The sequence below is a fragment of the Mirounga leonina genome, unplaced genomic scaffold, assembly GCF_011800145.1.
Source record: "Mirounga leonina isolate KUSES-001 unplaced genomic scaffold, KU_Mleo_1.0 Mir_357, whole genome shotgun sequence".
In the NCBI taxonomy this organism is placed as follows: Eukaryota; Metazoa; Chordata; class Mammalia; order Carnivora; family Phocidae; genus Mirounga; species Mirounga leonina.
In genome coordinates, this window is record NW_023270702.1 from 91,558 (window position 1) to 117,392 (window position 25,835).

Consider the following 25,835-nt stretch of genomic DNA (forward strand, 5'->3'; position numbering starts at 1 on the left):
GTTCAAAGTGTGTGTTTTGATGGAGTGTTCAACAATTCGTTAGTTGCATATAACACCCAGTGCTCATCACCACACGTGCCCTCCTTTATACCCATCACCTGGTTAAAACTAATGGTGTACTATATGTTGGCTAACTGAACATAATAAAAAAAAAATAAAAAAACCCAGCAAAGTGTGTGTGTTTTTAGTCAGCAGGTGATTTTGCTTTACTTGGTGATTCAGGGTCCCAGGATCCTTCCATCTTGTGACTTAACCATCCCCTGGGGTTTCATGGACAACTGCCTCCTGCTGGCAAAAGAGGGAAAGGGAAGTGGAAGAAAGTTTTGATCTCCTATGGGGGCCGTAATAAATTACCACAAATTTAGTGGCTTAAATCAACCCAGATTTAATCTCTTACATATCTGGGGCAGGGGTCTGAAATGGGTCTCTTGGGCTAAAATCAAGGTGTTGGCAGAGCTGTATTCCTTTTGGAGGCTTTAAGTGAGACTCTGTTTCTTTGCTTATTGCAACTTCTAGAAGTTACCCACACTCCTTGACTCATGGCTCCCTTCTATCTTCAGAGCGAGCAATGGCCAGTGGAGTCTTTCTCACAACATATCCCTCAGACACTGACTCTTCTGCCCCCCTCTTCCACTGTTAAGGACCCTGTGATTGCACCGGGCCTGCCTGGTATCCAGCTTATCCAAGATAATCTCAAGGTCAAATGATTAGCAATTTGATTTTCCCTTACTGTCTAACCTCACAGGTTCCAGGGATTAGGATCTTAACGGGACATTATTCTGCTTTCCTTAGGGAGGGCACAATCTGCTTAAAATCTTGGCCTTGAAATGGCAAACATTACTTCTAGTCACATTCCATAGTTGAAAAATTGTCTAGCTTGAAGGGGGCTGATAAAATTCTTAAGTAGGAATCATATTCCAGGTACAACTATATTCTATGGAAAGGAAAACTGAATTCTGATGGACAGTGAGCTCTCTGACACAAGGGTTTAGTGGCTAGAACCTATGTGCTTAACCACTAGTCGCTACTGATATGTACCCAAACCAGGCTCACTTCATAAAGTTAATGTCAAAGCCTTTTCTTTTTCTTTTTTTTCTGTTACAGAGAGCTTACAATAGCACTGCACATTCCCCTTCCTTGAAAACTTAGTAAAATTCACCTATCTGACAGACCACGTAGGTTTGGTGTTTTGTGGGGTGGTAGCCCTTTGACAATTTTATTCCTTCTACGATAACTGGCCTGTTTATATTTTCTGTATTTTGGAGGACTGACTTTGGAAATTTAATTTTCTTAGAAAATTAAGCCTTTCATCCACGTTTCCAAACTTACCTTCATAGAACTGAGACAGATTTGTGATAATTCTAAATTCCTTGCTATATTTATTCTGCAATCTCATTTTTATGTATTTGTAGTTTTTTTGATTCAGCTAGCTAGTGGCTTTTTACATTTTATTATCACTTTCAAAAAAATCAGATGGATTTAGTGTTATGTTCCAAAATGTTCCTATACTTTATTTCATTAATATCTCCTTTCATTACTTTAGTTTCTTTAGATTCATTAGTATTCTAATGTCTTGAGTTGGATTTATTACTACAGTTATATTCATTCATTCTCAGGTATTAGCATAAGTTTTTAAGATGACAGAACTCAATACCCTTCATAATTAAAATACTCAGCAAACCAGGAATAGAAGGAAACCACTTCAACCTAATAAAAAGCCATATATTAAAAGCTCACAGCTAACACCATATTCAATAGGGGGAACCACTGAAAGATTTTGCTCTATGATCAGGAACAAGGCAAGAATGCCCTCTCTCACCATACTTCTAGTCAATGCAGTACTGGAACAGAATTCTAAACAGAGCAATCAGACAAGAACAAGAAATAAAAGGCAAAAAAAAAAAAATTGGAAAAAAAGCAAATTAAAATGATCTATTTGCACATGACATGCTATTATTTGTAGAAAACTCTAAAGATTATATGCACACACACACCCCCGCACACAAACCTGTTAGAATTAATAAACAAATTCAGCAAAGTTGATGATACAAAAATCAATTGCATTCCTAAACACTAACAATGACCAATTCAAAAAGGAAATTAAGAAAAAATCCCATTTACTATAGCATCATAAAGGATAAAATACTTAGGGATACACTTAACCAAGGAAGTAAAAGTTTTACACTAAAAACTACAAAACACCACTAACAGAAATTAAAGAAGAAACAAATAAATAGAAAGACATCCTATACTTAAGGATTGAAAAACAATATTGCTAAAATGTCCACTCTACCCAAAAAGATCTATAGATTCAGCGTAATCCCTATCAAAATCTCAATGCAGATTGAGATTCTTGCATAAATAGAGAAAAAAATCCTAAAATTCATATGGAATCTCAAGGGACCCCAAAAAACTAAAAAAATCTTGAAAAAGAACAAAGTTGGAAGTCTCACACTCCCTGATTTCAAAACATACTATAAAGCAACAGTAATTAAGATAGTGTTGTACTGACATAAAGACAGAAATATAGGCCAAGGGAACAGAATAGAGAGCTCAGAAATAAATCCTTGCATTTATGGCCAAATGATCCCCAACACAGGTGTCAAGACTAAACAACAAATGGTGTTAGGAAAACTGTATTCCACATGCAAAAGAATGAAGTTACCATATGCCATATACAAAATTAACTCAAATTTGATTAAAGACATAAATGTAAGACCTAAAACTTTTAAACTCTTAGAAGAAAACACAGGGGAAAACCTTAACATTGGATTGGGCAATGATTTCTTGGATATAACACCAAAAATAGAAGCAACAAAATAAAAAATAGATGGACTCCATTAAACTTTAAAACTTGGTGTCATAAGAAACAATATAGTGAAAAGACAACCTATGGAATGGGGAAAAATATTTGCAAATCATATATTTGGTAAGGGATTAATATCTAAAATATATAAGGAACTTCTATAACTCAATGATAGAAGACATTGCTATTTAAAAATGGGCAAGGGACTTGAATAGGCATTTCTCTAAAGAAGATATGCCAATTGCCAGGAAGCACATGAAAACATGCTCAACATCATTAATCATTAGGGAAATGTAATCAAATCCAGATATCACCTCACAGCCATCAGGGCCACTATCAAGAGAACAGAAAATAAATGTTGGCAAGGATGAGGAGAAGTTGGACCCTTATGCATTTGGTGGGAATGTAAAATAATACAGCCATTATGGAAAACACTAGAGTCTACTCAAAAAATTAAAATAGAATTACCATATGACCCAGCAATCCCACTTCAGTCTACATATGGAAAAGAATTGAAAGCAGGATCTCAAAGAGATATTTTCATACTGCATTCATAGCATTATTCAAAATAGCCCGAGGCTGAAGCAGATGAATGGATAAAGAAAATATGGTACATACTTACAGTGGAATATTATGCAGCCTTAAAAAGGAGTTCCTTTCACATGCTACAACATAGATGAACCTTGAGGACATTATGCTAAGTAAAAGGATTTTAGTCACAAAAGGACAAAATACTGTATGATTCCACCATATGAAGTATCTAAAGTAGTCAAAATCACAAGCCAAGTAGAAAGGTGGTTACCAAGGGCTGGTGGGAGAGGGGAGGTGAAATTGAGTGTTTAGTGGACATAGAATTTCAGTGCTTCATGATGAATAAGTTCTACAGATCTGTTGCACAACAATGTGAAAATACTTAACACTACTAAACTGTACACTTAAAAATGGTTAAGATGGTAAATTTAATGTTGTGTTTTACCATAATTAAAGCTATATATAAGTGGGAAAATATATAAGACTTCAACAGCACAGTTAATAAGCTTCATAAAATGAGTGTTCTCTCATTTTTAATTATCTACAAAGAGTCTGTGTAAGTTGACTTATTTACATTTGGTATGTCTCACAGATATGCCTATAAAACATAATGGGCCTATATTTTAAAACACTACACCAGTTTACTTTGAGTTAAAAAATTCTTTGGGGTTCTAAATTTTAAGTTGGAAATGTTAATTTATAACTTAGTTATTTCATATAAACTTTCAAATGTATTGACATGAAGTATTTTATAACATTCATGTTTCCAATATCTCCATTATTAATTTTCATATTTATATGTCTTCTCTCTCCCTCTTAAATTTTAACTTTGCTAGAGTTTAGTCTATTAGTCTTTTCAGAGAGTCAACTTTTGCCTTGAGCCTCATATTTATGCTGTTTAATTATTACTGCTATCTTTATTATTTCCCTCTTTCAACTTTGAATTTATTCTGCAGTCCTTCTTTTAACTTGTTAAATGCATAGCTCAATAACGCTAGTCTTTTTTTTCTCTAACTCAAGCAATTTAGGCTATACATTTTCCTTTAAATGTTGCTTTAGCTACATTCCACAAGTTTTTAATCCATGGTTTCATTAAATTTACTTTTAAATGTATTCTAATTTTTACTTTCTTCTGTGACCAAGTTGTTTAGAAGTTTTTTTCTTGTTTTTTTTTTTTACTTCCCATTGAGTGTTTTTCAAACTTGCTATAGTTTTAAATGATTTAATTGCATTGTGGTCAGATAATGTGATCTGTAAAAATGACCAATCCTTTTATTTTCTTGAGGGTAGTTTTGAGGTTTAGCATATGGTCAATTTTATAAATGTCCCATATGACTTGAAAAGAATGAGAATTTTAAAATTGTTGGACACAAAGTTGCAGATCTATCCATTAGAACAAAAGTGTTATTTGTAAAAAAATTTAAAAAAAAGTGTTATTTGTGCTTTTCAAATTTTATATATCCTATCTAATTTTTCTTTGTGTTCGATTTATCAATTAGAAAGATGTGTAATAAAAATTTCCAACTATTAGGGTACATGTTGTAGTTCTGTGGTCTTTGTAATTTTGTCCATTTTGATTCATACATTTTGAAGTGATATGTAAACACATTTTAAAATTTTATAATGAAGTCATGACCAACTTTATCTCTAACACTAATTTTTACCATAAGGACCATCTAACACTGAAGAAAAAAGTTCTAGGTGGTAAGGCGTTCCTCCCATTTACAAGTTTATTTCCTACTTTAATGTATTATCAGAGAAGCTGCCTATTTCTTATGTTTGGAACTTATTTTCTTTTGTGGCCTAATATATAGATACTTTTATGAACATTACATGGAAAACTACTTTCAGCCTAGAGGACTTGATATATATCGATTATTAATTATAGCATTTACATCTCCCATATATTTATCTTTTGTCCATTTGAGCTATCATGGGTTGGGAAGCATGTGTTAAAGTCTCCTTATACTAATGCATTTCTTAGTATTTCATGTAATTCCCAAAGTTTTTTCTCAATGAATTTGAATACTATGCTACTTTGTACATTGATATTCACAACTGTCAAATCATTAAGAATTGCATTATTTTTATTTTTTAAAAAAGATTTGAGAGGGAGAGCATGCACGTGTGCGTGCATAGCGGGGGTGGGGTGGGTAGAGGGAGAGGGAGAAGTAGGCTCTCTGCTGAACAGGACCCGAGATCATGACCTGAGCCAAAGGCAGACACCTGACTGAGCCACCCAGGCACCCATAAGGATTGCATTCTTGAACATTACAACATGCCCTTCTGTTTCCTGTTTAATTATAATGTCGATCTCTACCCAATGTTAAACTTGTGACTTCTTTTTCTTTTATTATTAGCTCAATATGCTTTTCTCTATTCTTTTCTTTTCAACACTTCTAAATAACATTATTTAAGTACAACATATATTTATTTAGGTTTGGGGTTTTTTTCAATCCAACTTGGGTGATTTTAGACATTTAGACTTGCTCATAGGAGAGATTTGGTTTTGTGTGGTTATTGTGTTTTATGTTAGCATTCTGTTTTCATTGCCTTTTAAAATATTTCACTAAATGATCTGTGATATTTTGTTTCATAAGTGTTCATTCTGGTAATTTAGAAAGTTCACATTTTTAAAAATCTTATCTACATCTGGGTTCCTCAGAAAGCAGAGTCTGAACAAAGGCTTATATATTATTTATTTTTTTGGGGGGGCAGATAATATCAAAGAAGAATGAGAAACAAGGGAAACAAGGCAAGCTATGAAGAAATGTTAATGAGGAAGTATTGTGAAGTTAGCTGCTGCTCATTTCAAATCAATTGATTGCTCAACCCTGAGAGGATAAATGGGTAACATTCTTCCTATTTCACAAGGGAGGATACAAAGACCAACAGAGGTTCATTAAGTTCCCCAAATTCATTAACAGGTGACTGTGACCAAATTTAAGCCTACTCTTCCTACTAACTTTATTGTCTCTTCATTCTGACACTGCTTCTCTCCTTCACATTTATGAAGTGCCTCCTCTATGTGTCTGGCTAGGAGCTAGAAACACATAAACATCTCTATGCCAATTAAGATCAAAGTTTAATGAGCACCATAGGCCACTGCTGTCATTAATTCTAATCTCTGCCATTTTTTTCCCTTTTTAAATTTTCTTTTTACAACTGTTGTCTGTACATGTTCTCAGTGCTCTATGGACAATTCTTGCATTTTACCTATATCATCTGTGATTCTCTCCATCTAAAAAGTGAAATGATCTATCACTTTACTTTGTAATTGGCAGTAATTGATGGGTTTCATAATTGTTCATTCACCTTAACATTCTTTCAGAATTGCTTGCTTTTTTTTTTTTTCTTTTCCAATCTCAAGTGTTTTCAAATGCTCCAAGATGGCAACACACTGATTTCTGGAGAATCAGTCTGAAGAATGCGCCTTCCTTTATGAATGAACTTGATTTATTAAGACTGCAAAGAGAAAATTTTATTATTTCAGGAGACATATCTCCTTTTGATGTATTTATTTAAGTACTAGCGGAGGGGCGCCTGGGTGGCTCAGTTGTTAAGCGTCTGCCTTCAGCTCAGGTCATGATCCCAGTATCCTGGGGTTGAGCCCCACATCGGGCTCCCTGCTCTGCGGGAAGCCTGCTTCTCCCTCTCCCACTCCCCCTGCTTGTGTTCCCTCTCTCGCTGTGTCTCTCTCTGTCAAATAAATAAAATCTTAAAAAAAAATACTAGCCGAATTCCCTTTATTATGTTCCAATACAGGTGACTTCAATATTAGTGAAGTCTTAAATAAGGCACCTCAATAAGCCAAAACAATGTTGAGAGAAAATAATACATTAAAATAAGAGATTAGTATTATTTAAAAACCATTTTTAAATACCTCAGCAATTACTTTTTTTTTTTTTTTTAGATTTTATTTGAGAGAGAGAGACAGAGATAGTGAGAGAGAGAGCACAAGTGGGGAGGAGAGGGAGAAGCAGGCTCCCCACATAGCAGGGAGCCCGATGCGGGGCTCGATCCCAGGATCCTGGGATCATGACCTGAGCCGAAGGCAGACGCTTAACCGACTGAGCCACCCAGGCGCCCCATCAATTACTTATTTCTAATTGTAAACTTACCTTTTCTGAGGCGAAGGTTGTGTCTCCTTCTCATCATCAACAGCCTAAGATATGGACTTGTATGGATAGAACTGTGCCTACTCAAATATAAGTTCAAGCCCTAATATCTTGTACCTTTGGATATGACCTTATTTGGAAACAGGATCTTTGCAAATGTGATCAGGTTAAGATGAAGTCATACTGAATTATGTTGGACACTAATCCAATGATTGATATGCCTATAAGAGGGACACAGACACAGGCAAGGAAGACTGAGGGCAGAAGCCATTTGATGACAAAGCAGATACTGGAGTCAAGAAATAGCAAGGATTGCTGGGCCCACCAAAAACCAAGAAGAGGTACAAAGGATTCTTCCCTATAGCCTTCAGAGGGAACACGATCCACCTTGACTCTGAGCTTTTAGCCTCCAGCACTATAAGAGAAAAAACGTCTGTTGTTTTAAGCTACGCAGTGGTAATTTGTTATGGCAGCCCTAGGAAATAATACAGGGCTTTCATAATTAGTGACAATTAAACTACACAGTGCCTGTAATGATTTTTCCCTGCCTTTCAAAATTAACTTGTGCCTCATTCCATATCAAGTAATTTAAGTAAAAGGCATAATACAGTTGACCCCTGAACAACACACATTTGAAATGCATGGGTCCACTTATATGTGAATTTTTTTCAATACAGTATAGTATTATAAATGTATTTTCTCTTACAATTTTCTTAACATTTTCTCTAGTTTAAGAATACAGTATATAATACATATACAAAATATGTGTTGATACACTTACTGTGTTATCCGTAAGATTTCTGGTCAATGGTAGGCTATTAGTTAAGTTTTGGGACAAAGTTATACGTGGATTTTCAACTGTGTGTGTGGGGGGGTCGGTGCCCCTAACCCCCACACTTTTCAAGGGTCAACTGGATTTCATGGTACTAAACCATATTTACTCAGGAAAACCTGAACCTCTGAAAAATACAACTTAAGACATAAGCTTTGCTCTTCTAGAATTGTAGGGGCTTTTATTTATATACCTTGCTCACAGACCTTATTTTAAATGGATAATGATAATAGATTACTAAGAATAAAGCAACAAAAATTAAGAGACAGTAATATCAGTACTAAATCTAATGAACTTTCTACCAAATGTGTACATAATTTGAGATGCCAAGGAGTAAAAAGAACAGAAACTTAATTTATCCAAACTCAGTGAAGTCTTCTGAAATCTTACTTTAGCTGTGACAAAGAACAATCACTACTTTAAACATAACTGCTCTACATTTACCAGGAGAAAATAAAAACATCTCCTTTTAGCCCCATCTTCCCTTGCCAATGTCCTCATACAAATATTTAGTTAAGGATTTTTGCACTTACTGAAATTCAAATTCTTAGTGTTGTTCCACACAATCATTGATGCAAATAATACAGCTATTTGGCAACTCAGTCCTGTTATCATTAATGATACATGATTATGGACAGATATATATACAATTATATATACTTTTTCATACATGCTTAGATTATTTACAGAAACATACAGTTATATAAGCTTGCATATTATATGCTAGTAGACAGATGCACATATAAAGTTAACTTTATTCACTTTAAGAACCAAGAAATATTTTATTTAATAGAAGTTCATATAGAAGGAAAGGATAGCTAAGAGCTGTTTCCTTTTAAATTTAAGACAAAATTGATACTCAACGGCCTTTTAAAATAATCTAGTCTGAAAAATTACATTTGTAACTGAAATAATTTACCACCATTATTGAAATCAAGAAAATACATTAAAGAGAGTCTTTACTCTTCAGTGATTGCTTTAGAACCACGAAAAGGCATCACAGAGAAGGAACAGAGATGGGTTCCATAGTCCAAAAGAAATAAATTGTTGAGCTTATCAATCTAATACTTCTTCCTAAAATAACTGCATTCTTTTGAAGTAAATGAGTTGAATAAAAAAGCTGCAAATAGGAGGTAGCCTCCCATACAGAACATTTTGGTAGACTTACAGGAGATTTATGAATATCTCCACAACTAAGTAGGCAATAAATCAGAAAGACACTTGATATAAACATAAAAAAGTAAAACTGAAAGGTCAGAAGGCACATTCTAAAAAATATAATCCAGTAAATAAAAGAGAATGAAGGTTTACCAATAAAGTAAAATTCTCAAGAAACTGTTGAGACTTAGAAAATTATTTTAAATATTAAACATTTAAATTTTATGCAAAAACAAAAATACTTTCTTATAAGGGCTTTTTATCACTTAGCTCTAAAAAAAGTTTTAAAAATTCACAACAGAAATAAGAGGAAATAAAATTTTCTCCCAATTAGAATATTCTATGAAGCACCTCATTTTCTCCTAAGTTTTCCTTAAGCTAAAAAAACAAAAAACAAAACAAAAAACAACAGATGACATTAGTGTGGTATAGAGTTCACTGTAGATTCATTGCTATTTTCTTTATCCTGCTTTTCTTCTTCATGTGGTGATTCTAGTTCATTTCTGTTATTTTCTTCCTCACTGGAATCACTGTCCGATCCATCTTCAACCCTGGCAGATTTCTTGTCATGCGAAGAACCTTCACAGGCTTTGTCTGTGGGAACAGCTCCTTTCCGTTGGGGTAAAATAGTAAAAAATGCTTCTTGCCAGTCTCTGGTTTCCAGATATTCCAGAATAATCTCAAACACTGCAACAAAGACAAACTCCATACATTTCTTAGCCAGGTTCATCACAATATTGCATTCTGTATTTTAAAAAACACTGCCTTGGTATGAAGAGTGCTAATATGTCCTAGTAACTACTTTGTTCGTATCACTTCCTTCTCCTATGCATTGTCAGAGCCAATCCACCCCAAGGCCCTCCAGGCTTGTTAACCTCTTCTCTAGTTTTTTCTCAATTCAGTTCATGAGCACTCAAAGATTTACCATTATCTTCTGTCAATTATAATCAATAGGCAGGGGACCTTTTTAATTTCCTTCCTATTCTTCTTTATCCTTTATATGGTAACATAAACTAGAAACAAAACAAAAGGTTAGCATTAATCTAAATTTCTTCTGTCTTTCCTATAGAGAGTCACTCACTCTGGGGAGCATCTTGCCTGCTTTTTTTTTTTTACATCAGAGGTAAAGAATATAAATACTGTCTGCAAGGTACTCTCACTTTAATATATTGCTGAGGGGCTTAATTTGCATTACTTTATGGAAAAGTAATTTCCACTATCAAAGGTCTTAGAAGAAGTTCATTCCTTGAATCAGTAAGTTCATTTCTATAGTTCCCTAGAGCATGCTTTAGAGAAAGTGTTTAGCACATAAGAGCCCAATAAATAGTTGTATACTAACAAAAATTTCTACTAAAAAAAAATCTTAAAAGCAAAACTCCAGGCAGACTCAGGTCCAAGAATACCACAATGTTATTTACAATAGTAAAAAAGAAAAAAAAAAAAAATCAACAGAACAGAACAGTTACATTATTGTATATTCAGATGATGGAATATTATGTAGCCATTAATAATGATTCAATGACAGAAAATATAATTATAAATGAGGGAAAACACCCAAATTTATAACATTTTATGCAACAGAGTAAAAATCCAATTATGTAACAAATAATATTATATATGTATAGGAAAAGAACTGGAAGGAAACACACCAAAAAGTTAATACCAAGTATCTCTGGGTAGTGAAATTATAGCTTTTTTTTCTTTATACTTTTCTATATTTCCAATTTTTTCTAAAATATGCATGTATTATTTCTATATTCAAATTATAAATGATTACATTTTATAATTTTTTCTCCAGCAAGATGTATATTTTCTACTTGTCCAAAGGTAATGTTATTCTTCACATTGTTCACTCAGGCATATATTCATAATCCCCTTATAGCTTACCATGATTAATTGCCAAAACTTTTCTACTATTCATCTTCACAAAATTTCCAAGGGGTAGCTGTGCATGGTCAATTCCATGATCTGATGCTTGTTTATATGTGAGTCCCTAAAACAAAGATACTATAACTTGGACTAGAACATTAGATTATTTTAACTTAAAGTCTACAACAGAATAAGTACTTTTAAGAAAAACTATAGTTCAGAGAACATTATCTGACAATGTGTGTGTGTGTGTGTGTGTGTGTAATTGCTAATCTGGAAGTGTTCTTCTGACAATAAGTATCGTCAGAATGTTTAGGCATTTGTTTTAACAGCTTTACAAATGAGGAAACCCCATCACAAAGCTCCTCAGTGGAAGAACCACAAGAAAAACCCGGCTCATGCCTTTTTACTCGGATAGCTCTTCACCATTCCACACTGCCTTTCTCTCAGTTTAAAATACTCAAACTGGGAGCGCCTGGGTAGCTCAGATGGTTAAGCGTCTGCCTTCGGCTCAGGTCATGATCCCAGGGTCCTGGGATGGAGCCCCATATCGGGCTCCCAGCTCAGCAGGGAGCCTGCTTCTCTCTCTCCCTCTGCCTCTCCCCTTGCTTGTGCTCTGTCTCTCTTTCTCTAATGAATAAATAAAATCTCTAAAATAAATAAATAAATAAATAAATAAATAAATAAATAAATAAATAAAATACTCAAACTGAATTCCTAGAGAAGCACCATCACTCTTCCCGTGAATGTAAATACATATAAAGATAAAACTATGTTTTTTTTTTTTAAAGATTTTATTTATTTGAGAGAGAGAGAATGAGAGAGAGAGAGAGTGTACATGAGAGGGGGGAGGGTCAGAGGGAGAAGCAAACTCCCCGCCGAGCAGGGAGCCCGATGTGGGACTCGATCCCAGGACTCCAGGATCATGACCTGAGCCAAAGGCAGTCACTTAACCAACTGAGCCATCCAGGAGACCCTAAAACTATGATTCAATTACATAACATTAAGAGGCACAAATGGCAAAGACAGAGTAAATGAAAACCTGATTTGAAAAACATTTTAAATTGCCTATAAATTTTATTTTCCCTATCAATTAAAAGATTGTTGGATACAAATTTTCTCCTCAAAATTAAAATCCTTAGAGCCTGTTCTAAACAGAATTGAAGTAGCCAAAAGACAAAGTACAGGAGAAAGAAGAGCTAAATTTCTTAACCAGTAGTTTGCAAATTTTAGGGACAAATAATAGATTGAGACAGGTGCTTCTGAAAACAAAACTAATGTAGTTCAGGAAAAAAACCTTAGAGAAAAAATTTGATTCTACACAAATAACAAAATAGAATTTTTCCACTAAGAAAAAAATTTAAAAAGCTAAAGGTCATTCTGATAAAAATTCCCTGTGATGCTACAGAGCTGCACTGTCCAGTTATGGCCACAATTGTGACTACTTAAGTTTAAATTGATTAGTTTCTCAATCATACTATGTACATGATACGTGCTCAACAGCCACATGGCTACCATAATGGACAAGATGATATAAACTATCCCAATGTTACAGACAGTTCTACCTCAGAGTGATGTTATACAAGGATAATGGATTACTTCATATTACTGCTGATAGCATTTCCTCAGACACTTGGTAAACATGGTTTTTCTTGAGTTGGGTTGCATTTAGCATATTGCAAAGTAGGTGGCAAAGTACAAAATAATGTTTTCTTTTAGAAAGTAAGTTTCTGTAATTTTTCATTCAAATGAGGGTAAGGACGGTAAGGAAGAGAGAAAAGTACAAAATATAAGAGAAAAGAAAACACACCCCATGAAAATAACATATTTAAAAACTCGTATAAATTTACCATTTGGAATTAATTTTGGTATAAATGCTATAAATTTTACCCTCAGCAGCATCTACTATCAATACAGCATATCATTTGGGCATGTGGACTCTGGAACAATCTGCTGGTTTCAAATCTCTGCTTTATCACCTACTACTATTGATTTTAGACTTAGTTTCTCTGTGACTCCAGTTCCTCATCTGTAAAATATAGATAATAACAGCACTGACCTCACTGTGTTGTAGGGAGGATTAAGCAAACGAGTAATATATGTGAAATACTTTCTTGGCTAGAAAAGTAGTTCAGAATATAGTAGGCAATCAATAATGATCAGCTATCATTAGTATTATTGCTACTATCAAGAAAATTGTTATATCCATTTTAAGTATGAGCAAAAGTAAAAATAAAAACTTAATAGTACCTTGTGATGGTTGTGATCTACTAACCCTCCAATCACATAGGCCTTTGATTCATCTAATTCCTTCAATACATTAGGTGAGTCTGATGTTAGATAAATCAGGTCTTCTTTCTTTATGAATTCACTATAATGCTCTGGTTTGATGTAGATATCCTTTAAGACATAAGGAGAAAGATGTTATTAATTAATAGGATTTTGTGAAAATTGGCTAAAAACGATTATTTTCTCTTCCTTAGACAAAGCCACCCAACAGCATATGAAGGGAAGTATGAAAGAATATTTTACAATGTATTACTGAGAACCTATTATTTCAATTCCTCATCACCTCACACCTGATTATTTAAGTAGCCTCCTACTGTTATTTCCCTGTCTCTAGCCCCAGATCCCTCCAATTTACTTCCACACATCAATGGCAGACTCACTTTCTAAAAAACCTACTTTCAATGTTTTATCTTTACCTGTAGGATAAAACTTAAATCCCTTTACTTAATAACTCTTTCTTGAATATGGCACTGACCTAGCTTTCTAACTTTATCTCTGTTCCAATAAAACAAATGCATTTTTTTTGGCCACATATCTGCTCACACTGTTCTCCAACCAAAGAATGCCTTTTCCAAACCTTCCCCTCCATCTGCATGAATCATCACAAAAGGAAATGGCTTATAGATTTAATAAATTCCATGCACCTGTTTCTACAAAGATACACATTTGAAGTCTTCATCAAAATTACCAGGTCAGAGGTCCAAAACTGAACAACAGCTGTCAGTCAGAATTTTGCAAACTACATTGACAGAATAAAGGATGATGCATCACCAGACTCAGATGGCATTTATCTAGTAATTTTTAAAGAAATAAAAAAAGGAGACTTCTCACCTAAAATGTATAACCTACTAGGTAATATATAGCCATTTTTCTGGAAAACGGTATTATTAATTTGATACCTATGCTTAATAGGGGCCCCTAGAGGGACCTGAGTAAAGACCAGTGAACTCGTGAGTCTCTGGAAAACTGGTGGTATAAATAATAAATTTTAACAAGCCACAAAATAACTGAAAGTATGCCTACACTAATTACATTATTTCTTAGGAAAATAGGCATGAATACAAAACTTGGTAAATATATTGTACTTTAAAACCCAGGAAAGCTTTTTTTTTTTTTTAATTTTATTTATTTATTTGACAGAGAGAGAAAGAGAGAGACAGCGAGAGAGGTAATACAAGCAGGGGAGGGGGGGTGGGAGACGGAGAAGCTGGCTCCTGGAGGAGCAGGGAGCCCAATGCAGAGTTCAATCCCAGGACCCTGGGGCCATCACCTGAGCCGAAGGCAGCCGTTTAACGACTGAGCCACCCAGGTGCCCCTAAAACCCAGGAAAGCTTTTGAAAATGTTTCACACCATAGGCTATTACTAAAATAAATGCAGGGGTGCCTGGGTGGCTCAGTTGGTTAAGCGTCTGACTCTTGATTTCGACTCAAGTCATGATCTCAAGGTCATGAGATCAAGCCCACGTCGGGCTCTATGCTGGACATGGAGCCTACTTAGGATCCTCTCCCCCTGCCCCCACCTCTCTCTAAAAAAAAAAATAAATAAAATAAATGCAGTCATTATGGGATTAGTGAGCGTGAGAGGGAAAGTTTGTCACTGGCTTTGAGAAAGAAAAAAAAATAAGACTAACCCAGTACTTCACTGAATAGGGCAGGGTTCCTCAGGCATTAGTACTAAAACCAATCTATTCGTCATCTTTGCAAATGAGAACAGTTTAGTCCAATAGAAAAAAAAATGTGAGCCACATATGTAATTTTAAATCTTTCAGTAGGACACATTAAAAAAAGCAAAATTGGTGAAAGTAATTTTAATATATTGTACCCAATACAATATACCGAATATGTTATCATTTTAACATAAATTTTAAAAAAAATTTTCAAGCAGGTATTTTACATTCTCTCCCTTTTTTTGTACTGTCTTTGAAATCCAATGTATATTTCACATTTAAAGCACATCTCCATTCAGACAAGTCACATTTCAGTAGTTCAATATCCACATGTGGATGGATAGTGGACACCATATGGGATGGCACAGATTTAGTAGAAACAGAATGCAAGTATATTTCCAAATTTTAAAGTGACTTCACTCTTACAAATAATTTATCACCAGTTTGCTAGGTAGCGATTGTACACATAGATCTTTAAAATTTTTCCTTTTTTTTTTTTTTATTTATTTGAGAGAGAGAGAAAATGAGAGACAGAGAGCATGAGAGGGAGGAGGGTCAGAGGGAGAAGCAGACTCCCCGCCGAGCAGGGAGCCCGATGCGGGACTCGATCCCGGGACTCCAGGATCATGACCTGAGCCGAAGGCAGTCGCCCAACCAACTGAGCCACCCAGGCGCCCCAAAAATTTTTCCTGTTTTAAAAAATTGTTTTAAAGTTGGCAGTAAAGAACAAACTGAGGGTTGCAGCAGGAGAGGTGGGCAGGGGATAGGCTGGATAGGTTATGGGAATTAAGGAGGGCACTTGCTGTGATGAGCACTGGGTGTTTAATGTAAGTGATGAATCACTAAATTCTACACCTGAAACCAATTTTACCATATGTTATCTAACTAGAATTTAAATAAAAAATAGAAATAAAAAAATTAAAAAATAAAGTTGGTGGTAAAATAAATGAGATTAATGAGAACAGATGTGAACAGGCATTTCAGTTTCTTTAGCTTCTCCCATTAGTAACATCAGACTTAGGTACAGTGATATACAGGGTTTAGAGACTGTGGACTCCTATATTTATTGGCATTATGTGAATTTAGGTAAAAAATTTAAGCGTAAAAATACCTGGAATTATGTGAGAGTTCAACTATTTTAATTACCTTCCAGTTGACCCATCCTTTGTCATTTTCATCCATGTTCTTTTTCAACTGGCCTCCATGGCTTGTCAAGTAAAACTGGTAAAGAGATTGGTGGACACAGAAAGAGAGAGCAAATGACTATTAGAGTCCAATATTATATTTCTCTTCTATACTCATCTGATCATCAATGAACCATAAAATATAGTCATTTTAGAAAAAAAATAAATTTGTGACATGCTTTAAACATACAAGAATAAATGTGCAGTAGAAGTGACATGTTTCACGTATCTCATAACCCACTACCTTGAGTATTCCATCCACATTTTTACAAGCAGCTACAATCTGACTCTCCCTTAATGACAGCCCTTCTACAAACTCCCTACTTCCTGTCAAGTCTTCATTAAATTTCTTTTGCCACCACTGTTTCTAACCAGTCCATAGTCTTCATAATTCTCCTTTGATTCTAAACCCTGACACCTATTGCAAGTCTAATCGAGGGTGAGAAGAATATAAAACATAAAAATATAAAAATACATCACTCGATAAAAGAAAATAAATAACCAGAAATATATTAAGAGTTTCAGGTTCTTAACATCAGTGAACCAGTGTTAATTTTTAGGTCACCTAGAATTCAAACAAATAGAAAAAAGACCCTAACTACTCTTAACAGCCACCAATTAGTCTAAGGAAATACCTTTCAAAATGGTCACAGACTCAAAATCCTTTAGGTAGAAGTAACCTAACCACAGGTACGATGGCACACATCAAGCTGGGGGCAGTTCCCTCACTTCCTGCGAGGGAAGGAATTGAGAGCTGAGAAACTGGTATGAAAATATGTATATATCCTTTAGTAAAGATGTTCAACTACACAGGAATGAGGTCAGTGTGTACAAAACATGATGACTGTGCAACGTGTGACTAAGACTGACATGGGAAAAAATGTTGAAAACATTTTATTTTTGTAGCAAATGAAAACATTTTTCAAATAGGCATTTTGTTCTCTAAGGAAAAGCATCTGTAAGATTCTTGTACAGGCAATTGGGAATATCTCTGCCTTTTCCCGAGGAACTTATAAAAGGAACCTGGAATCTGTTTTAAATTCCCCAAACATACCTGCACAGGATGCAGTGCTCGTCGATTTTCTGCATAACATCGTTGAATCTGCTTATGAAGTTTCTTAATGTCCTATAAAAGAGTGCAATTTTTAAAGCAGCATTTTGAAAATCATCTATGACCATTCCACAATCTTAGTGGAATAGAATAAGCAGAAGAGAGGGACTAGACAGGTACATTTTTTCCTCTGGAAATACAGGCCCTTTCTGACATTTTCCATTCAACTTCAGTATATACTAACATAATAATTACTATAAGTAAAGTCAATACCCTGACCAATAATTTCAATTTTGTATCCACTTAAAATGCTAATTCATGAAAATATTTACTCCTCTTAAGAGAAAACAAAAGAAGAAAAACTCTCTTAGAGCCATACTACTGCTCTATTTTCGTAACTTACTAACGATTTGGAAAGTAAGTAAAGCATGTTTTCTTCAATAACATTGTTCAGACAGCCAATTTTCTCAAATTAGTAAATAAGAAATAATTCTATTAAACCAATCCCATTTCTTATTTTCTTCTCCTGATTAGGACAAATAACAAAAACACTCCTGGATCTTTACGATTAATATAGTTACTGAGTCTTGTAATCTAATTACGGTGTCTGTATCTCTCTCTTCTACGCATATAAATAAGAGCAATTTATTAGCTAGTTTAACTTAGGGGGCATGATCTTGGAAAACTTTGAGATGCATTTTAGTATATAAATTTATATCAAAGTGATATTACCTATTAAAGCAAGAATTATTCAACCTACTTTATTTTGTCGTTTTTAAAGATTTTATTTATTTATTTGAGAGAGAGAGAAAGAGTGAGCGAGAGAGAGCACAAGCAGTGGGATAGGGAGAGGGAGAAGCAGGCTCCCCACTGAGCAGGGAGCCCAATGTGGGGCTCAATCCTAGGACCCGAAGCGGGATCATGACCTGAGCTGAAGGCAGACGCTTAACCAACTGAGCCACCCAGGTGCCCCTCACCCTACTTTACCTACAGGATTTTTCTGAAAATGATTCATGATACCTTTAATACCATCAAGCTGTCAAAACTGCAGTCAATGATAAGGCGGAGTGTACTGTGAACAACATCTCTTCGAATACGTTTTCTGTCATTTCCATCTGAGTTTGATTCCAGTTGACATTGTCGCTCTAATTGTTTTCTCTTGCGTTTTTCCTTCCGCTTTTGTCTAAAATTAGGAATTGAAACTTTTTGTTGTTATTTACATATTGAGATATTTACAAGACTCTTCTAAACAGAAAAAAAGCCAATAATTTTTTTAAATTAACAGGCTGAACCACATGAAACTGCTACTTCTGTGGATCAAATGTCAGTAATTTTATACAGTCCACCAAAAAGCTTTAGACAGAAAATAATTTTGCAAAAACAATATAATACCTTCTACACAAACCCTTACTACTCCTAATTTCATTTATTATTGGTAATACACTATACTAAAACTTCATAAAATACTGAATTTTAGACTTAAGGATGAATTTTTACTTTTATCATTCTTCTCCTACATGATTTTCAAACAACATTAATACAGAATACAGCAAAGTAGAAGTGTTTTTTTAAAAAAAACCCTACTTTTTCTATCATCTACATCAACTATAGTTTATTTTCCCTCAATAAATGTTGGCATTATATAATAACAGCTTCAGCTTAACTGCTCTCACCAAAACCTACAATGGTTTTTCTAGCAAAATCAATGTTAGGGCCAAATTTGATCTTTCTGAGGTGGTTATTTTTGTTCTATATCTAGGACATGGATGCTAACTATATCCCTTATCTAAGTCAGTTATTTCAGAAACTGTGCTGCTACTCCTAACAGGTTCTGGGTGAGAAAAAGTGTAGTGTAAATCCACCAAGGCGGAAACAAATATAGTTTTAACAGCCAATTGACAGTGCTGGCAAACAACATACATAGCCCCAGTTTTAATCATCACAATCACTTTTGATGTGTCAAAGGGCTATGCAAAGTTCAGCACTCCTGAACGGGGTAGCATATATATGCATTTTGAAACATACTTGCGGAGTTCTCGTTGTTCTTCCCATTGTTTCTGTTTAATTAGCTTCTTCATCTGTCGTTTAGATATTGGTTCAAACCCTTCACCTAATCTTGGCTTCTGGCTCTTCTCTTGATCTTCACTTAAGCTTTGCTTTCTTTCAACATTAGAAGACTCAATAAATGCTGGCAACATTTCAGAGGTCATTATTTGATGCCTCTGAAAATACTGAAAGGCAAATTTTGACGTGAACAGGTAAGTTACAAACACATACAAAAAGTAAAAAAAAGATCAAAAGATGTGATTAAAATTAAATCCTATCAATAACGAATAAAAATATAAATTTAGACAATTAAGTGTCATTTACTGGCAAAGACCATTTGATGAAATGGGTGTTTGCATATACTATTAGCAGTCTTGGACAATTTTTGCAGGTTACACAGATCCATTTCAAGAGCTTTAAAATGTCATGATACCCTTTGACCCAGTAACTTATTTCCTTAGAATAAATTCCTGTAAATGGATCAGAAATATATGCAAAATTAATGCAAAAGGGTATATGTCCTGCAGCATAATTTTTTACAATGAAAAATTAGAAACTACTTGAATGTCAGCAAGAAGTAGCTGTAAATAAATTACAGTTCATCTATAGCATGGACTGGGGATACTAAACATCCAGTAAAAATCATGTTTCCCAAAATTATTTAGTGATAAAAGGAAATGGTTATGCTAAGTAAAGAAAAATGAAAATAAAAACATATATATATTATATCCAATTTGTTTTAAAAAGAATATGTACACATAAACATGTTTAATTTTTATTCATGGTTTTTTGCATTTTCTATATTTATATAATGAAAATATATTGCTTTATGAAAGAAAAAATACTTTTAAAAAAGTGATGGGAAGAACCTTTTTTTAGTTGTCATTAATGCTACAATACAAGGGAAATGTTACTTTCATTATCTGGGTGTACACTCAGAAATGATTTTGACAAAAGATAAGCTATAGATTTACATATTTTGGACAGTGAAGAAAACAAATTTGGTTTCCTCTCAGTATATTTCATTGTAAATATGTAATTATAAATATCCATGTTAGCCATGGCTGAAAAACAAAATATGTAAGCTGATCTTATAATCAATCAATCATGGGATGTGTAGGACCATCTCAAACATATTTAATTGGATTAACCACGCACACCTTTATATCTATTGTCTAGAGCTGAACTTACCTTCAGATTAGGAGTTAAAAATACTAAGATTTCTTTTCTCTTTAACAGATTACTAACACTACAACTTAAACATTTATTTATGTCTAGCAAAGACTAAGCATGACTTGCAAATGTTCTATTCGCATTAAAGAAAATTCTATGATTCTTTCTTCTTAAAAGAGATGCTAACAAGTCTATGCAGAGAAGCTAATATCTAAGAGAAAAATCCCAACAATTCAGATAATGGAAAGGACAAAACCATGCAGAAGATAATTTAAGCAGCTTTATTATATGGTTCTTGCTTTCTTTAAAAGTGTAATGTTGTAACAGGACACATGGGGATAACTAAGAAAACACAAAGTTTACCAAACTTTGACTGAAAGATGAATTTTAGATGTGTGTTTTGGGGGCTACGGCAAAAACCCTGGCATTTTGCTAAGTCACAAATTACTGAAGGGGAAAGAACCATCTAGTAATCCAAGTAAGAGTTCACAAGTTTTCCTTATGGCATTAACCAAACAGTACCCTTAGTTTGGGGAAAATATCTCCTAGAAATGACAACCCAAATTTGATTTTATACTGGAAACTGCCTATGGGCACGGATGGTCTGCTTTTGCCTAATATTATATCGCCACATTACATTACTAACCCAGTGCCTGGCAGTTAGTAGATGCTTATTATATATTTGTGGAATAAACAAATGAGTGAATATATTACAAAGGATTTTAAAAAGCAATGAAAGTGGTTATAATGAACATTTATTAATTCTTATTGGGCTAAATAATGTATTATCTAAATTAATCCTTAAAACAACCCTACAAGGTAGACAGCATCATGCCTACTTTACAAAGAAGGCACCGTGAGATAAAGTAACTTGCCCCAAATTACAAAAGTACTAATTAATTCCTAAGAAACAAGGCACCTAGAACAAATCTAGGACAAAGTCCTCAAAATACTTGAGGAATGAATAGACAAATGAAGTGATGGAGCTAAGATTCAAACCCAGATCCAACTCTACTCTCTCCCAGAAATCCAAAATCTTATTTAGAAAATGAGGGTTTCCAAAGAATATAAAAGAGCTGTGTGGCTTCACCCCAGCTGTTGGAGGGCTCTGAGAACACTGTGTCACTGAAAGAGGAGAAAAAAATAGCTCCAGTTCAATTCCTTTCCACTGAATACAAAAATGGGACAGACTTCCTAGATAGTTGCCAAAAGTTCACGTTTTGAGGCATCCTGTCTCTCAATCTGGAAATACATGACAACAGTAGATAAAATACAAGGGGAAACAAAAAAGGTATAGCTTCTCTCAAAACCAAAAACAAGAACTAAAATAGATATTATTTCTGCTGGGTCTGCTATTAAAGGCAACTGGGAGTTTTCTTAGCTTTAAAGAGGATGGCAAAGAGAATAGCATTATTATTATTTTTAAAAATATATTTATTTACTTATTTTAGAGAGAGAGCATATGCACTGGGGGGGGGGGTGGCAGGGACAAGGACAGAGGGAGGAGAAACAGGTTCCCTGCTGAGCGTGGAGCCCTATGCAGGGCTTAATCTCACAACCCTGAGATCACGACCTGAGCTAAAATCAAGAATTGGATGCTTAACTGACTCAGCCCCCAGGCGCCCCTAATAAAGTTTAAGATGAACCCTTAAACTAGTGTTGGGAGTGGGGCTCCTTTTTCCATGAAAAAAGGCTGAAAACAGGTGAAATTTAGACTAATGGCTTATACCACGCTGGTTACCTGGGGAAACCCGAAGTGTGAAACAGACAGCTTCTCAGCTACAACCAGGGCCAAACCATGAGATGACATATGAACTTAGAACACGACAGGATTAGAATTCTGAATCACCTATGCAAGCTGTGCTGTGGAATGAAGCATTTAACAGGGCCAGGGGTAGGAGCAACCACAAAATCAGCTGCAGATAGACAGATGGTTTGGAGAGGGGAAGTGATAATTCCATGAGAGGACTATGCAAAGCAAAATTACAAAAAGACAGAAATGATGGGAAAAACCCAACAAAATCAACAATCAGGAGATAAATTCACTCTTCACAAATTGAAAATAATAGGACAATGTGAAAAAGACTAAAATAAGTTTGGTTGGAATCTTTCAAGAGATCATAGGAATAGAACATAAAAACAAAACAGGAAATCGGGACACAAAAGCAGGCATAAAAAAAGCAAAAAGAAAAATCTATGAAAAAGAACCTATTTGGAAACCAGGAAATTAAGATATAAAAATTTCAAGAGATGAGACAAACTCCAGATTATCTGGAGTCCAAGAGAGGTAATGGATGAATTAGAAGACATCCTGACAATCTCAGAATTCAGAGAAACAGAATGACAAAATATGTCAGAACAACTGAAAGACTTAATAGCAGGATGAGAGAGATACAAGCAAAAAGTTAACTGGAGATAAATGTATAACCTTAAGTTCATTCATTAAAGAGTGTTCTTAAAAAGCTGGAAAAAAAAATAAGCATTCAACTTAAGAAACAGGAGACAGGGAAATTCAGTAAGCCTGAAAAAATTAGAAGAAAATTTTAAAATATATATTGTGATCCCCAGAATCACTTTTATTTTACTGCCTCTATATACACAGTACATTAAATAAAAGCAATGCATGTATGCAAAACAGTACATGGTAGAAAACAAGCTAAACCTGTTCACCAAGCTAAATGTGCAAACTTAAAAGCACAATTAAAATTCACAGGGAACAAATTGCTCTCTTCATAAAACAATGACTAATATCTCAAAAGAGGACATTTCTGTTCGTCAGTGGCACTGTGTTTTGCTAGTTCTTTATTCTGTTAAAAAAAATGCAAGTACTGATTGGCTCTATAATGTGAAAATTTTTTTAAAAAGCAATATATTGTAGTGTTTTATAGCTCATGTACACCAGGGGGAGCTTTTGTCTTTCCTACCTGAGAAGTCTAAATTAAATTTAACCTGGCCTATCATTGCATACTAATGTTTTTAAACAGCCTATCAAATACAAGGAAAGGTCATGAGCTAGTCGACATTTTCATTATCTTTAAAACTATCCCGAATTAAGAAAATGCACAAAATTCACAGCGAGTGAATATTTTTAAAGCTTTCATAAGCTAGATACACTGAGGCACAAAATAAAAAGAAATGCTAGCTTGAGATCCAATATATTACTGCTTACATCACACTCTACAAAGATGTGTACCAACTCTCACTTCCTATACCATACAATAAGCATTTCACCATGTACTAGCTTGTTCAGATGACCTGAAGCAAAATGTGGCATTTTTTTACTCGGTATACTTGCTTTCTAAAGTTTTTGCTACAATTTATAAGCTCCATAGCAGAAGTTTTGTGTTCCTCCCTCACACGCAGTGACACAGTACATTTTCATTTATTCAACCACGTTCAACAAGTATTTAAGAGCAATATTTTGTAGCAATTATAGAAATATGTGTGAAATTTAGTTTAATATAGAATTTTTACAAGGTTGGTTTATTTAGTCACAGAAATTGGTTATCAGGTGGTCTGATAAAACCAAGAACTGGATAAAGGTGACTAAGGCCATTTGGTGTGAGACAAATAAGTAGTGTTAAAAGGGGGGGGGGGGGCATCTCAATCTTCCTTGTATTTCCAGTTCTTCGCACAGCTTCCAGCAGGGAACACACGCATACATCAGTGAATAGCTAAAATAAAAATTAAAAAAACAAAACAAAACAAACCCAACTTCCATGGATTTTGATTGGGCTAAATAGTCTTCATAATTTATGACAGAGTCTCCCTTTCTGAAAGATCCAAAAGAATGTTGGAATACCCGCAAAATGGAATTAAATGACTTGACAGTGACAGGGAAAGAACCCTTTTTAAAACGCGCCGGCCAGATCTGCAGTATCGAAAGCGCATGATTCAGCGGTCAGGCCCCTTGGGAGGATTGGGCTGGGACAGGGAGAGGAGAATGAATTAAAAAAACAACCAAAACAAAAAGTGAGAAAGTCATCTGTTGCTATCCTCTTTATAGCTCTAGAAAAATTCCCTAATTTTAACAACATATTTCACTCAAATCAAGTAACGCCTCGGTCCTCTTAAAAACCATCCTCGGCTCACCACCAAGGGGCTAACAGCACCTGCAGCAACTTTCCCCTGAGCCCTCAACATTTCAGAGCGCTCAGCTACGTCAGCCCCTCGTTGGAGAAACGAGGTAAAGCGACTGCTCCCGGTCTCTAGCCACCAAGTGGCAGAACCACAACTCGTTTTCCAGCCCTTCAGAGTCCAGATTTCCCTCTCCCTTCATTATTTGGAAACTCACACTCTTCAAACACTAGGGACCGGATCCCGACCCCCATACAAACGTCGACCGTAGGCGCCCCCACAGCAGGTGGGTTGAGCCTCGCCCCACACTCCCCTCTAGGCGACCTGTCTGCGGACGCACTTGAGGAGGGATTAAACTGCAGCCAGCGAATCAGGGAGCTGCTTGGCGCCGGGGACGCTCTGTATCTGACATCACTTCCTTCGGGAACTGGGTCGCGGCGCCACTTCTACAGCCCCACTCCCCTCTCCCCCGGAAGCCGTGTTGCTAGTTGAGAATGGCACTCGCAAAATCCCCTTTTGCGCCCAAAGAAGACCAGAGAGTAGGCAAGCGCCAGCGGCAGTGCCAGGAGACTTACCGAGCTGAGGAGTTGTCAGGGAACCGAGAGCACCAACAGAGAGCCTTCTCGTAATGGTCTTGATACAGCTCACGAATCTTCCCTAGGAAACTTCAACTCCCAGAGGCAGGGACGGAAGCTATGCGTAGGAGGCTACGGCGCTTACGCTTTTACGTCATCAAACTGCGCCACGTTTGGACATGCAGTGAAAGAAAGCGGAGGGAGTTCATGTTGGGCGGGGTCTGGAGTTAGGGTTTTTGGAGGGGGAGGTAGTTAGAATGATGTCTCTTTTTCCACCCCGAAGCAAGTGTATACTTGCAGGCCTGTATTCGTTTATATATTCCTATGGGGATGGAGGAGGGGTGTAAGGCATACCTACTTTTAAAAATTTTAAATACGAAAGAGTGATGGAGAGCTCTTTAATTCTCTACTGGAGTTGATAGGAAAGCGTATAGCTACGCCTAAACTATAATGTATACG

At 35.3% G+C, this 25,835-nt stretch overlaps 1 protein-coding gene across 3 annotated transcripts; it reads right to left on the bottom strand.

The window, feature by feature from the left end:
- Positions 1-8,448: 8,448 nt before the first annotated feature.
- Positions 8,449-25,493, bottom strand: TRMT10A (tRNA methyltransferase 10A). Of its 3 annotated transcripts, none has more exons than XM_035030145.1 (8): positions 25,377-25,493; positions 19,531-19,736; positions 18,526-18,688; positions 17,509-17,580; positions 16,417-16,491; positions 13,565-13,714; positions 11,333-11,438; positions 8,449-10,132 (listed from the first exon to the last, which is right to left on the bottom strand). In XM_035030145.1, exons 2-8 carry the CDS (start codon positions 19,713-19,715, stop codon positions 9,864-9,866), a joined length of 1,020 nt encoding a protein of 339 aa, XP_034886036.1. In that variant the 5' UTR covers positions 19,716-19,736; positions 25,377-25,493; the 3' UTR covers positions 8,449-9,863. The 3 variants fall into 3 exon arrangements, with proteins under 3 accessions (XP_034886036.1, XP_034886038.1, XP_034886039.1); XM_035030147.1 differs by lacking the exon at positions 25,377-25,493 and adding an exon at positions 25,019-25,297; XM_035030148.1 differs by lacking the exon at positions 11,333-11,438.
- Between the last annotated feature and the right edge of the window lie 342 nt (positions 25,494-25,835).

Coding starts and splice junctions, on each gene's coding strand:
- TRMT10A (XM_035030145.1), bottom strand. CDS start 19,715: ATGACCTCTGAAATGTTGCCAGCATTTATTGAGTCTTCTAATGTTGAA. Junction 13,715..16,416: donor AAGGATGGGTCAACTGGAAG/GTAATTAAAATA, acceptor TATGTCTTAAAG/GATATCTACATCAAACCAGA. Junction 11,439..13,564: donor TAGATCACAACCATCACAAG/GTACTATTAAGT, acceptor TCTTTGTTTTAG/GGACTCACATATAAACAAGC.